This window comes from Macadamia integrifolia, chromosome 4 (genome assembly GCF_013358625.1).
Source record: "Macadamia integrifolia cultivar HAES 741 chromosome 4, SCU_Mint_v3, whole genome shotgun sequence".
In the NCBI taxonomy this organism is placed as follows: Eukaryota; Viridiplantae; Streptophyta; class Magnoliopsida; order Proteales; family Proteaceae; genus Macadamia; species Macadamia integrifolia.
This window is the reverse complement of record NC_056560.1, coordinates 32,577,820-32,591,040: the sequence shown is the minus strand read 5'-3', so window position 1 is coordinate 32,591,040 and position 13,221 is coordinate 32,577,820. Positions and strand designations below refer to the sequence as shown.

The window sequence follows — 13,221 nt, the reverse complement described above, 5'->3', positions numbered from 1 at the left end:
CCCCCCCCCCCGGCTGCTGCCTTTGTTGGAATGGTCAAGAAGACACCTCTCACCTTTTTTGGCTGTCTTTCTCCTCCCGCATCTAGAACCTATTCCTATCCAAAAGCTGGCCTACCCAGATAACCCCCCTTCCCCTGTTGAGAGAATGGCTATGGGTTGACATGACATATTATGGCTCTTCCATTTGCGACATCGCCAGCAAGCTTGCTTTTGGTGTGACTATCAACCACATTTGGATGAAACGCAAGCTCCGTAGATGAACTTCCAACTCTAGATCCTTTGACTTGATTTGGAAGGCCATCTACTTTGATGTCCAAACTTGGTTCTCTCCCCCATCGCTCAATAATTGACTCCCCTAGGAACAGGCTTTCTGTTGTCTCCTGGGGTCTCCCTCTGTCAATTATGGTTCCCCCTTGCCCTCTGCCTCCGGCTTTGTATATCCCTCCCCCTTTTTTCCCATGTATTTAATTTTTATATTCATCAAAAAAAAAAAAAAATTGTTGCGATTAAGATGGGTAAGGGAAATTTTTCAATACACAATGGGCCCTATGTTTTGAAATTTCACAAATGACGAATTGACATAGTCCATTCTCTATCAAATGCTCAGAATGACCACATCAATGCTCCAATAGTTTGACACCTAAAAAATAGCAGAGAAAAACCACTAAAACAGCTGACCATGTAGTTGAGATGGTTAACAGAATCATCCATGTAGACAATCCAAGAGGGGCTCCATCAGTCAAACAGTCAAAATTCCATTTCAATGTTAATACAATGAGTTCCTTCCTAGTATAAAGGTAAGGAAAAAGGTACTTACAATTGTCCTACGAAATAATAGTGCTAATGTAATTAACTGGCATGGCCATCTAACTCAACACCGGCATAATTCGCTCCGTAGGAACAGTGACCAATACAAGGCCCACTAAGGCAGTCACAATATCGCACTTTAATTTAAACATCTAGTGGACATCAACAGGAGACATTCGAATTTCTTGTGCTGAGATATTAATCATAACATCCAAGGACTTCAGCATACCAAAATGCTGATACTACCTAAACTTTGGACACTTGTAGAATACATCCCTTCTCTACAAAACTATCAGCAATCTCACAACACCATAAAATTAACTTTTCGTCTTGCCCACAAATCATAATTGGTACTCAAATCCAACGCAAATATGACAAACAGTAAACATAGGAAGCCTCATTGCGTTTGGCAGATGTAAGCAAAAAATACATACTTGATACTTCACTTGAAAGTTAAAAAACAAAAGCATGTATCAGCATATCAGATGTTATACTATACTCATGTCCATACTCATATCCAATAATTTGAATTCAGAAGAGATATAAGATTTTTTTGGTGTGGGGGGGAGGGGAGAGGCATAGTCCATGTCCCAATCAGCATCATCCTCATTTATATCATATTAGTATCTCAGGTGAAACTTTTAAGTTGGTTGCAAACACGACTTCAAAATTTTCCTAATTGTGACCAAATGTAGGACTTTTATTCTATTTTACAGTTTCCAAATATATTGTTTTTCAAAATATTTTTAACTGCATAACTGTGCTATAATGATCATTTTCAATTAAAATATGAATATTTTAGGTTCCAAATCAATTAAAAGAATTATAAATTCTAGAGAAATCATCAAGAAGAATATAAGTAATATGGTACCCCATACCAATAACAGAACTTTTTCCCACTGTTGGGGAAGTGTGGGGTAAACTATTCTCTCTTATTGTCAATGACTTCGAAAAGAGAATGACTTTACAATCTTAGTAGAGATGACTGAAAAACTTATGCTTTGTCAGGTATTTTCTATTCATTGTTCTCTATTCCACTTTTTATCAATGCTCAAAAAAGCACTAAGCAGTAAAAGAAAGACGAGTAATAATTGTATATTTCACTACATCCTAGTGTCTGACATGCATTATGCTTGAACACACGGTCCACTGTCTAATGACAAGCATATGCTACCATTTCTTTTTAATGCATCATATATGAACCTGCCAGTCTGATCCACTCAAATTCCCCTTAATCTACCATTACTTCCTGCATCCAATACAAGGTAGAAAGGAGGGCCAAAGTTCTTTGATGGAGTTTATGTCCAACATAAGAAGCCCATGCATAAGAATCAGGTTTGTCTTTCTTAGATGAATCTTCAAGACATACACACCTCATTAGTAGGAATGAATTACTTTACTTTGATCAATCCCTGAATTAGTGGAATACTACTTCCAGCGATCACTGCATTAGTGAAATATTACTCTAAGCAGTCCATGCATGAGCAATGGGTGACTATTTGAGAAACCTATGGAGACTGAAGGCCTTGTGCTTAGGTGCCTCAGATGGACAACAAAAAGGATATGCACTAGCTATAATGGAGTGCAACAGACAGCAAGAACAGATATTCAGCAAACTGTGTTTACATGTGAAGACTCTTTCCAGCTCTACCTTCAGCCATAACTTGAGTGATTATCTCATCTTTTTCTTTCAAAAGGGCCGCAGCATCACTTCTTTTATTTTGCTCCCTCCTTAGTGTATCCCTTTCCTTTGTAAGAGCATAAACCTGAAAACCAAAAGGTCAAAGAGAATCAAGAAATTAGACAACATCACCTGCAAGAATACAGTCACTAGTAGCAAATGGACCTACATGGACCCAAAAGAATCCTATTTCAAATTACAACTAAGGAGAATTAAAAAGTAACAGAAAAAGCAGACGAATCCATCTTCTTCAACACTAAAATGTGAAGTGAAAATAGAGAAACAAAGAAACCAGGACATCATCAGGATCAAAGACACCAAAATCTGATCCTTGGTGATCAGTGCACATAGTTACAGTTGGATCCACAAATTAACATAAATGTTTTATAATTTAAGTCTCCTTCAATATGTGCAAAATGCCAAAAAAAAAGAAAAAAACCAGATTAGCTATCAATTTGCATTGCCTAATAGAAGAAATATTGTAACAGAAAAAAGAGGTTTTATTTTATTTTGATTTAAACGTAAGAAACTGATAAATAAATATGTTATGCAAAACGATTAACCCAGCTTTGGGAGAACTGGGTCGACCTTATTCATCAATACTGTTTTTTAATCTACTCTGCTTTTTTCTTTTTTGTTTGGAAGGAGAATGACTGCATTTAGTTTTATTAATTTGTATATATTTCTGATATAAGAAATCTTCTGTTCTTTCTTGACCCGAGGGTGAGGGGTTTTCTGTAATTCAGTATCAAAGCAATAAGTCTCTGTCATAACTGATTGACCATTTTACTTTACCTCAAGTGGCAGAAGAAATAGCCTGTTCTTTAAGATACAAGGGAAAAAGGTAAAGAGAAACAAAATTGTACCTTTCTTTCCAGAGCTGCCACCCTTTGATGATATTCTGCTCGCAGTGACTCCGTCTCTGATTCATTGGATTTCCCCTGTAACAGAAGATTCAATAGTAGATTAAATTTCCTGATTTATCAAAGAAAGGACAAAAAAAAAAGCAGATAAAACAAAGAAAAACATCTTAACATATACTTTTGAACATTCCATATTTGAAACTATTATCTTAAGACAGTCCATCAAACCTTGGACACAAAAGCAGAGACAATGACTTCAGAGTAGTTGCTAGGACAAAAAATGTATCAACAATGCTATAGAGTTAACATCACAAAAAACAAGCATTATTCAAGCTAGAAAAAAGAAGGGAATGGCAGAAAGTACTCTAGCTTTTGCTAGATATGATTCTTTACCACTGATGCAGTCTGATATCCAACAAACTTCTATTAGAGAAGATATGGATCTCAACTGCTACAGGCCCAAGAATACACATATATCTGTTGGCAATAAGAAATGATTTAATGACGATAGAAACAAATTCGGGCTACACAACCAGAATAAAAGATTAACAGAGAAACAGATTTGAATTATGTAACAAAATATAAGACTGAATATATTCTCAGATGCGAAATAAGAGAGGGATTAATACCAGAAACAGAATAATAAACTGAAAGACCCAGAAAATGATCAGATGTTTGATGTCTTATTGGCAGAACATAAACTAATAATGCATGACTTGATAACCGATGTGTATCGTATCTTGATTTGAAGGTACTGATACGGTATGATACCAATACGATACCCAAAATAAAATTGGCATTAGTACATGTAAGAAGCCTCATCATTTATATATAATCAATAGAGTGCACTTGTCTCGGTGTATTTTATTCACCTTTTTATACATGACATATTTTATATATAACTAATTTTTAGTGTTTGATGCTCTTTTCAAAACTTTATCTTGCATACCTAAGCATTTTCATACATTTCTTGACCATTTCTTTTCATACATTTTTTGACCATTTCCATATGTATCTTTAGTGTATCTTGTGACTCTCCAATACGATACATCTCTTAAAATCACCCTTCTAATATGATACCCAATGCTGACACTTTAAACCTTGGCTGTGAGTAGGTATCCTAATCTATCTTAAGAACTTAACACAGCAACCCACTAAGGCTGGACTTATAGAATCCTAATCCAGCCAAGCTATTTCACTGAAATAAAAAGAGAGCTCCTAGAAACCAGCCCATGGTTTCTGGTTTCTAGAAGGAACAAAACTGAACCAACTCTTAAGCCGTAGGGGTTGGCTTGAACCAAATGAACAAAACCAGCCCTGCATTAACCACTAGCCATGCTGTTGACTTTTGTACCACCTCACTTTAGTGCACATTGTTCCTGTTCGTAATTAGCTACTTATAAGATGAACAACAACCATAGGATTAAGTTTCTTAGGTTTTAAAATCATTATCATTTGGATCACTTGTAAAAAAAATCTCTCTAACTATGATCAAATTATCATAAAACAAAATTAAAAACTCCATTAAAAAGAAGTTCAATTATCATCAAGACTTAAAGAGTGCTACATATAGATGGATTATGAACTGCATTTAGCAGTTTTTTTTTTATAAAGAATTCATTACTAAAAGGAAAGAGAAATACAAGGAAACCCTAGGAACAGAAGAAGAAGAAGAAGAAACATTACAGAACTAGCAATACACAGAAAAACAAAACCCAACCCTCACGAAGGAGGGACAATGGGTTGCAACAGGGAGAGGGGGAGGCCGCAGGAATTAACAATAAGCTTGTTCCTAGGGGAGTCAACACACCCAAAGGGGACCAGTGATAACTTGCTCCTGACATCAAAGGCAATGGTATCCCAAATCTGATGGAAGAGGTCCCTTTTCTGAGATTACATTCCATCCAAATATAGTAAATGGCGGCACCCAAGTCAATCTTACCCGCCACATCACAGATGGAATTACCGGAAAAGGACATGTCCACCCAAATCAATTCTCTCACGAAGAGCAGAATCCTTCTTCTCTGAGGCCAGCACTTAACCAGAAGTCCTTTCCAAACAAAGGAGAAGGGGAAAGCAAAGAAGAGGTGATTTACATCTTCAGGAGCATTCCAACAAAGGCAGCAGGATGGGGAGACGAGAATATATCTTTGAATAAGGAAGGATTGCGTTCGGAGGCAGCGGGAGAGGGCCTTCCGGATAGTGAAGTTGTGGGGGATGTGGCTCTTGAACCAAACCAACTTGCACCAAGGAGACTTAGGGCCATGAGCTTTGATGAGGTCCCAAGCTGACTTGGAACTGAAGATGCTCAAATAAGAAGCAAACCAAACAACAGTATCTCTATTGCCTCTAGGCCTTCTGGGATGCTAGGCAAAGCATTCCAGACGGTAATTAACAGGTGAGAAGGTTGGAGGGGGAGGCCAACCATCATGACGAATGATATCCGCAACTATGGCTAGTTTATAAAGCCCAAACTGTATGTGGCTCTTGCACCGACTGAATAGAGGAGAACTCCCAGAGGGTCCCAGTGTTCCAGCCAAAGGCTAGTGGAGGCACCATCATCAATTAAAAGTTAGTGACCCCAAAAGCTAGAGGTCTGAGTTTCAGGACTCCATGCCCATGCAGCGTTAGAAATAAAAGGAGCAGTCCAAATGGAGTTATTACAAAGCAGTCCAGAGTAGACTCAATCAACCCAAATATTTTTCCTCCGCCTCTAACTTCCAGATCAGCATAACGATAGTAGCAAAATTGACACCTTTAATTCTTCCAAACCAATACTCCCCCTTCTTTCGAAAGGCAATCAGAGGCCCAGCAAATAGGGTAAAGGAATCTAGTGGAGTCAATGCCTTTCCAAAGGAAGGCACACATAAGGGGCTCCAGCACCTTGATAGTGGATTTGGGTAACCCGCAAATACCAAACCAGTAGATATAAGAGGACTGAAGGACAGATCTGATCAATTCAAGGCAACTAGCATAAGAGAGTAGCTCTTCCAAAGTTGGAGGAAAGTTTTGCAATATTTTAATAAAGAAAATTTAGTAGTACTCTTTATCTAGGATAAAAGGCAAAATACAAACGTAACAACCTCAGGGGTCATGTTTTATTTCCACTTAGCAGACTTGGAAGGATGTGGATGGGTCCATGTGATAAAGGACTCAATTCCATCCCACTGGTCAAATTTCAGCCTGAAATAAGCACTGGAAATGGACTCACTTTTGAGGCACTGCTTCTACGTGTTTTAGCTAGAATTTGATCAGTGAAATGGGCACGGAGTCTCAATCATACGGAACAAGACATGTTTGCTGATGTAACAAGTTGTGATGGTCAAATGTCACAAACAGGTAGCTATGAATATCATGACCCACGACTTTAATTTTGATAAGTAAGTTTTTTTTAATCAAAGAAAAGTTAGGCAAGCAAATAGTACAAGAAATCAACAACAACAACAAAGAATCCAGGGGCCCATCAAAACTAAATGAAAAAGATAAGTACGATATTTCTCCTCTCACAAAGGAAAGACATTCAGGTGCACCCATCAATTTGATTGATGGTTGAGTTGACTAGACACATTCAAGAGGAAGTTCCATAGTGCATGCTTTTTGCTAATGACATAGTTTTGAATACCAAAACAGATGTAGACATGAACATAATCGAAATTTTCAACGAAATGACCAAAATTTCGCAAAATGTTTCAGTTTTGAGAAGACTGGAAATGAAACAGGGATCAACTCTAGAGTCATACCAGATTTCAACTGAAATTTCGATCATTTCAACTCATTTTGGAAAAATTTCAACTTATCTCGGAAAAATTTTGAGCTTCCATCCTCTTTCATCTAAGAACTTCAGAACTGCCAGAAAACCTCAATTTTTGGGCAAAGTCCTTCATGTTTCTACTGAATCAAGACTTGGTGGTCAACTGTGGAGCATCCACTTCAACATTTGAGCATATTTGAAGGATCATTTGGCAAATTTCCTTAAAATTCAAATTTTCCACCCAAAGGGCTGTTGTGATGGACTTTGAAAAGAATCTTCAGGCAGAGGTGGCCGCATATTTCATAGAGTCCAAGACAAACTACCACTTTGGGTGTTCTTTTTTCTAATCTAATACTTCAAATATAAGTAAACATGCTAACATAGGTAGCCCTATTGATTGTCTATGATGACGCTTTTATTCTTAATACATATTCAATTGCTTTTATTGAATGTTGTGTTTTCTCATACAGAATTATGTGTAGAATAGGTTATATGAGAGAAAAGATACTAAAACATACAGCGTATAGTACCAACCTAGGGTTTGAAAAACTACCCTTTTTTTTTTTTTTTTTTCCTTTTGGGGTGGGGGAGTTTCAATCTAAATATGTTTATAGATGCTTAATTAGGGTTTCTCAGAAATTTTGAGAGCCAGAATATGACCATTTGACACCAAAATGGCCAGCTGAAATGTACCATATTTTGGTTGAATTTCAATCGAAATCCGAAAACGGTTTCGACATCGAAATCTCAGACCATGGATATAAATGAGGCATGCTTCAAAATTGGAATGTTTTAAGATTAGTTAGAATGAAATGAAATAAATGGAGCATAACTTTAGTAAAAATAAGAGTCAAAATGGAGTGTTCAGAATTTATCATAGGGATGAATCCAAATGATATTTTTGAACACCTAAATTCAATCATGGATAAAGGAGAAATTGAAGAAAATGTAGCAGAAAGAATTAGAGTGGGATCAACAAAGTGGAGAGGTACTTCTGGAATATTGAGCGATCAACACATTATCTAACACTCATCCATTTCTTTTATTCAAAAAGATAAGAAGTCATGGCAAAACCAGGAAAAATAAAAGTGAAAAAGGAATACATTTGAAGTAAGAAAGGAATACATTTGAAGCAAGAAATGAATACACTTGAGGTAACATAGAAATGGCTCTAATCAGGCAAGTGAAAGTCATTTGAGATGCTTAAACATGTACAAGGAAGGGCACTGAAAGCACTGATAGGAGGAGCAATATGTTGCAGAGTAAAGGAGTTAAAGTACTAGCGGTAGGCCAAAGACAACCAGGGAGAAGTAGTGCGGATACATGTATAAGAGATCAATGGAAAAAAGATTAAGGTAACCGACCCCATTTAGTTGGTATAAGATTTAGTCAAGTTGAGTCAGTGATGTAGGGGGTTCCTAGGTGACTAGGTCTCCTACAAGATTAACTAGCTAGGTAGGGTTGACTCAAGGGGCTTAGGTAAATAGGACCAAAGAATCTCAGCCAACACGATTAAGCATGCAAGATAAAACGAGACTAATAAACAAAGTAGCCAAAAGCAATAATAATCTAGACGGAAAAACACATAAATTCTTACTCAAGTTTCAAATGGGGGCATGGGGAAGGGAACAAACGACATACGAATATTAGGTTCAGCACAGATCCATCTAGACACCCAAATTAGATATGCAAACAATCGATAAAATAGGCATAGACAAAGGACAAAGGCAGGCTTCAACGTCAATGGGCTGTATATATATAATAGGGATTAATGGAGGTGGGGAGGGTTTAGTTTAATGTTTTACCATACTGCTGTTCAGATCTGAGGAGAGAAGAAGAGATCAAGGTCCTCCAAAATAAAGAGGTTGCAGTCCACTTTGAGTTGATGAAGATACATCCAATCGATTGTAGAGAGAGCAGCACCAGCGTAGGGTAAACAACAACCGAGAGTAGTAGCAGCAGTGATGTAAAGGCAGCAGTGTGTAGCAGCAGCAGTATTGTAACTGCAGTAGTACGTAGCAGCAGCAGGTGCAGCAGAGCAGTTTTGTACCGGCAGAAATATGTTGCAGCAGCAGTGAGGTAAAGGCAGCAGGTGCAGCAGCAGCAGTTTTTGTAACGGCAGTGATGTGTTGCAGCAGCAGTGGGCAGCAATGGGGGAGGTCAGCAGTGACAAAAACAGCAGCAGAAACAAAAAAAAAGAAATAAGATTGAAAAGAAAGAGAGGGAGGCGAGACAAGAAGACTGAGAGAAGAGAGAGCCGAAAGAGTAAGGGAGGAAAGAGGCGAGAGAGAAAGGTGAGAAAACGAGAGAGAGAGAGAGAACCGTGAGGGGTTTGGGGGTTTATTCTTGGTCTTTTTTTTAATTCTCATTCATTAAACTCAATCGTGGCCTAAGCCATTACATAAATATCAATCTAGTTACTAAAAATAAAAAAAGTTAATTGACTAGTAAATAAAGACTTTCTAAAAACTAATCAACCAATAAAGTAGTTTCCTAATTAATTAAAAGATTAACAAGGAAAAGAATATACTACAAATAAACTACTAAACTAATAACTAATGGGGCCCACAAGATCTTCTAAAATCTTCTAAAATCTGGATCGAGCTTTCCTTCTTCCTCCTTCTTTATTCTTCTTCTTTCTATTCTTCCAGCCACAAAGATGGCTGCTTCTTCTTCTTCTTGCGCCTGTACACTTTCATGTCCCCATCAGTCAGTTGAATAAAACAAACTTAAAACATTACCCAGTTTGTCAAACAATCAAATAAAATCAGTGTGAACCTTCAATTCTGAGCTGTGTTTAGGATTCTGTATACCCACCAAAATAATAATAATAATAATAATAAGGCACCCTATAATGCAGAAATGTAGCATCAAAAGGATGAGAACAGGAACTAAACAGACATTGGCACAATGTAAAATGATAACCTGCTAATACCCAGCAACCACAACCAAGAGAGGTAACATAGCATCTAATTTGTTCAATGTATTCTACCATATGAATCATTAAGTGTTAAGCACATAACAACCAACTTTAGTGAAGAGGCACCAACCTCAAATACAAATAAAAATAACAGATACAAGTTAAAAGAGAAAAATCAAGCATAAGGAACAAAAGAAACGCAAAGTAAATGAAAAAATACATAACGATAGAAATAACATGTTAGAATCATACCTACCTTCAGATCCTCAATTACAGCCTTCAACTGCTCATTTTCAGTCATCAGCTTTGCAATCTCATCAGCTTTTGCCTGAAATAATAAATGATTTGAAATATCAAAAACTATAAATACTACAGGTGGACAAAAAAGAAAAAGAGGGAGAAAAAGAGGGCAGTCAAGTTTATATCGTGATGGATCATTTCACCTTAGGATGCATCACAAGGGCAACATGCAAAAATAAGGATGGAATAAAACAAAGATATAGAGGTCTTTGGTTGTTTAAAAAAAGGGTGATATTTCACATCATTGTGTCTAGTGAAGCAGTTCTCTTCACTAGGACATTTTTACCCTCGGAAATGATTTTTTTTGAATTGGGGGTTGAAGGGGGTAATTCTTGTAAAATCATTTTCAAAGATAATTGCACCAAACAAGCTTTTAAAGGATAATATTTCGCATCACTATGCCTAGTGAAGCAGTTCCTTTCACTAGGACTTTTTTCCCCTCGAAAATGATTTTGTTGAATTGGGGGTGAAGGGGGTAATTCTTGTAAAATCATTTTTAAAGGTAACTGTACCAAACAAACACACGCTCTTTGCTGGCCCCATGGACTCGGAAGTTTTGGCTGAGCTGAAATGGGCCGTGCCTTTCCTGGCATTGAGGCCAAGAGAAATTTTGTCCACAACAAACGTCCACCTCAGGAGCCAAAAAGCAACATTGGTTGGAATCCTAAATCTGAGGGCTCCAGTAACTCAAACACCCCCTGTATGCAACTCCTGCATCACCCCCTCCCTCGCTGTGCCCTCTGTAATTCGCCTTGCCTTCTGTCGCCAGAAACCTTTCCTCAATACCCGGTTTACTGCTGATCAGGACGGAGCTAAAAAGAAGCATCGGTTCGAATCCTAAAATTAGAATATGAGGAAGGGGAGAGAACAAGAGAATGAGAGGGTAGAAGGTTGTGTGCTAGAGAGAGCCTCTCCCATACCTATATTACTTCACTAATATGACATAAGGAATTACACACACCTCCCTAGGGAGGTAAAAGGTACAAAAGTAAAAAAAATACAATATAAAAGAACAAGAAACTAAACTAGTGCCCAAACTACCCTTATTACATAAACTCTAACACCTAAATCTGAGGGCTCTGGTAACTCAATGCCCCCTCTGTGTGACTCCCGCAGCACCCCCTCCCTCGCTCTGTCTTCTGTAATTCTCCTAGCCTTCTGCCTCCAGAAACCTCTCCCCAAAACCCAGTTTACCACTGATCAGAACTCCAACTCTTGGAAGGCCGCGTCCCTTGCACTGAATATCAAGACAAAAGTTGGAATCCAACTTAGTGGATATCAGGACAAAAGTTGTGGATGGAAAAATTGGAGTCATGACTGAGTTTTATTGAGAAGCCAGCTCTAATCACTTTAAGGACATGGAGACATGTGGGGAAGGCAATTAATATATACAGTGGGCGCCAACCCATGAAGGAGGGCCCGAGAAACAGTTGATACTATTGCAACTGCCGCTGCATGTGCAGTTCCAAACTTCCAATCACTTTATTCACTCTCCAATCTCAGCCTCAAACGAAACTTGTAAACCTCGCTCAACTCCATAACCAACAAACCAACATCATCCCCAGTCTCCACGAGGGCAGTGCCCCTTCCCATGTCTGCCCTTCTCTGGTCACATGTAAGGTCCAGTATCTTCATCTTTAGAATGTCGATAGTAGTTGGCGATTTCTGTAGGCTCCATAAGGCACCAGAACATGGTTCCCAATTCTACCCAACCCTTCCGCAGTTAAAACTATCAGGTAATTCATACCTTTTCAGCTTCTCAATGATCACATCCCAAATCACTAACTACCATCGAGGAGGGAGCAGAGTTGGGGTAAGAGAGTGAGGGAGAGGGTGCTCTGGGAGTCGCAGTGGATGGGGGAGAAAGAGAGAGAGTGGGGAAGGGGCGCCAATGAGTCCAAGAGGAAGAGGGAGAGCCGGATGGGGAAGGGACTTGCTACAGTGATTCATTAAAATGAATTGACAAAACTACCCTTTCACTCCAACTCAGCAAAGAACAACTTGTGAGGGTAAATAAAAAACAGTGAAGGAAATTGCTTCACTCTCCGTAGTGACGAGTGGGACCCTTAAAAATGATATATATCAAAAATCATTTTTACAAATTTCCACTGGCACTGTCAAGCACCATAGGTTTGGGAATTCTTTTCTTACTGGAAGAGAAAAACTTGTGGTCATAATGTCTTCCAGCTAATAATATGGATGGTTAACTCTTATGGAAGTCGGAATAACAGAAGCACTAAGAGTGTAAAATGTCTAAAGTGAAGACTATGAATAGCCCATCCATCAAGCATCATGCAAATTCTCCAGGCTATCATTTCCATCAACCTGACAAATGCTGAGGAAATTACTTTAAGGACAGGTTTTTTTCCCCTTAAATTTGGGAGGGTTTCTGAGGGACAGATGAAGCAAGATCATGGAAAAATAATAAGAGAACTCTTCAGACAACTAATGTCCAAATATTAGGAAGAAATGTCACATTTACAGACGAGCAAACAATAGCACCAGATGACCACAACAGAGATATTGTGGATTGTGTTCGTTGTGCAATTATGAAGCGAATCCACTGGCTAAAAAGCCCAATCTAGATCCTCCACATAATCCCCTGATTCTCTCGTTTCATGATTATTATTTTCTCATTTTACAACCCACAAGAAAAGGCCACAAGACATTAAGATCTTTAGTGTATTCATTGCATGTGAAAAATCAGATTTAAAAGGAAAGGCATTGCAAGAAGGCTGGTAAAAAAGATAAATCAATTTATTGATCAAGGAAAATGAAAAGAAAGAAAAAAAATTTGCACAAATTATCTACATGGAAATGTGAGATGACCCCTTCATGATTTAAATAAGAAATGAAAAGATTATCAATAATTTGTTTGTGGGGGTGGGGGTGGGGGTGG

The 13,221-nt window shown here is 38.1% G+C and overlaps 1 protein-coding gene across 1 annotated transcript in view; it reads right to left on the bottom strand.

Annotated features, from left to right (window-relative positions):
- The window catches only part of LOC122076682 (golgin candidate 5-like), a 36,147-nt gene that overhangs the window by 9,471 nt on the left and 13,455 nt on the right, over positions 1–13,221 (bottom strand). Inside the window, exons 4-6 of the mRNA XM_042642118.1 lie at positions 10,279–10,350; positions 3,355–3,429; positions 2,459–2,573 (exon numbers count right to left, since the gene is read on the bottom strand). Coding sequence (XP_042498052.1) covers positions 2,459–2,573; positions 3,355–3,429; positions 10,279–10,350 — 262 coding nt within the window. The remainder of the gene's footprint in view (positions 1–2,458; positions 2,574–3,354; positions 3,430–10,278; positions 10,351–13,221) is intronic.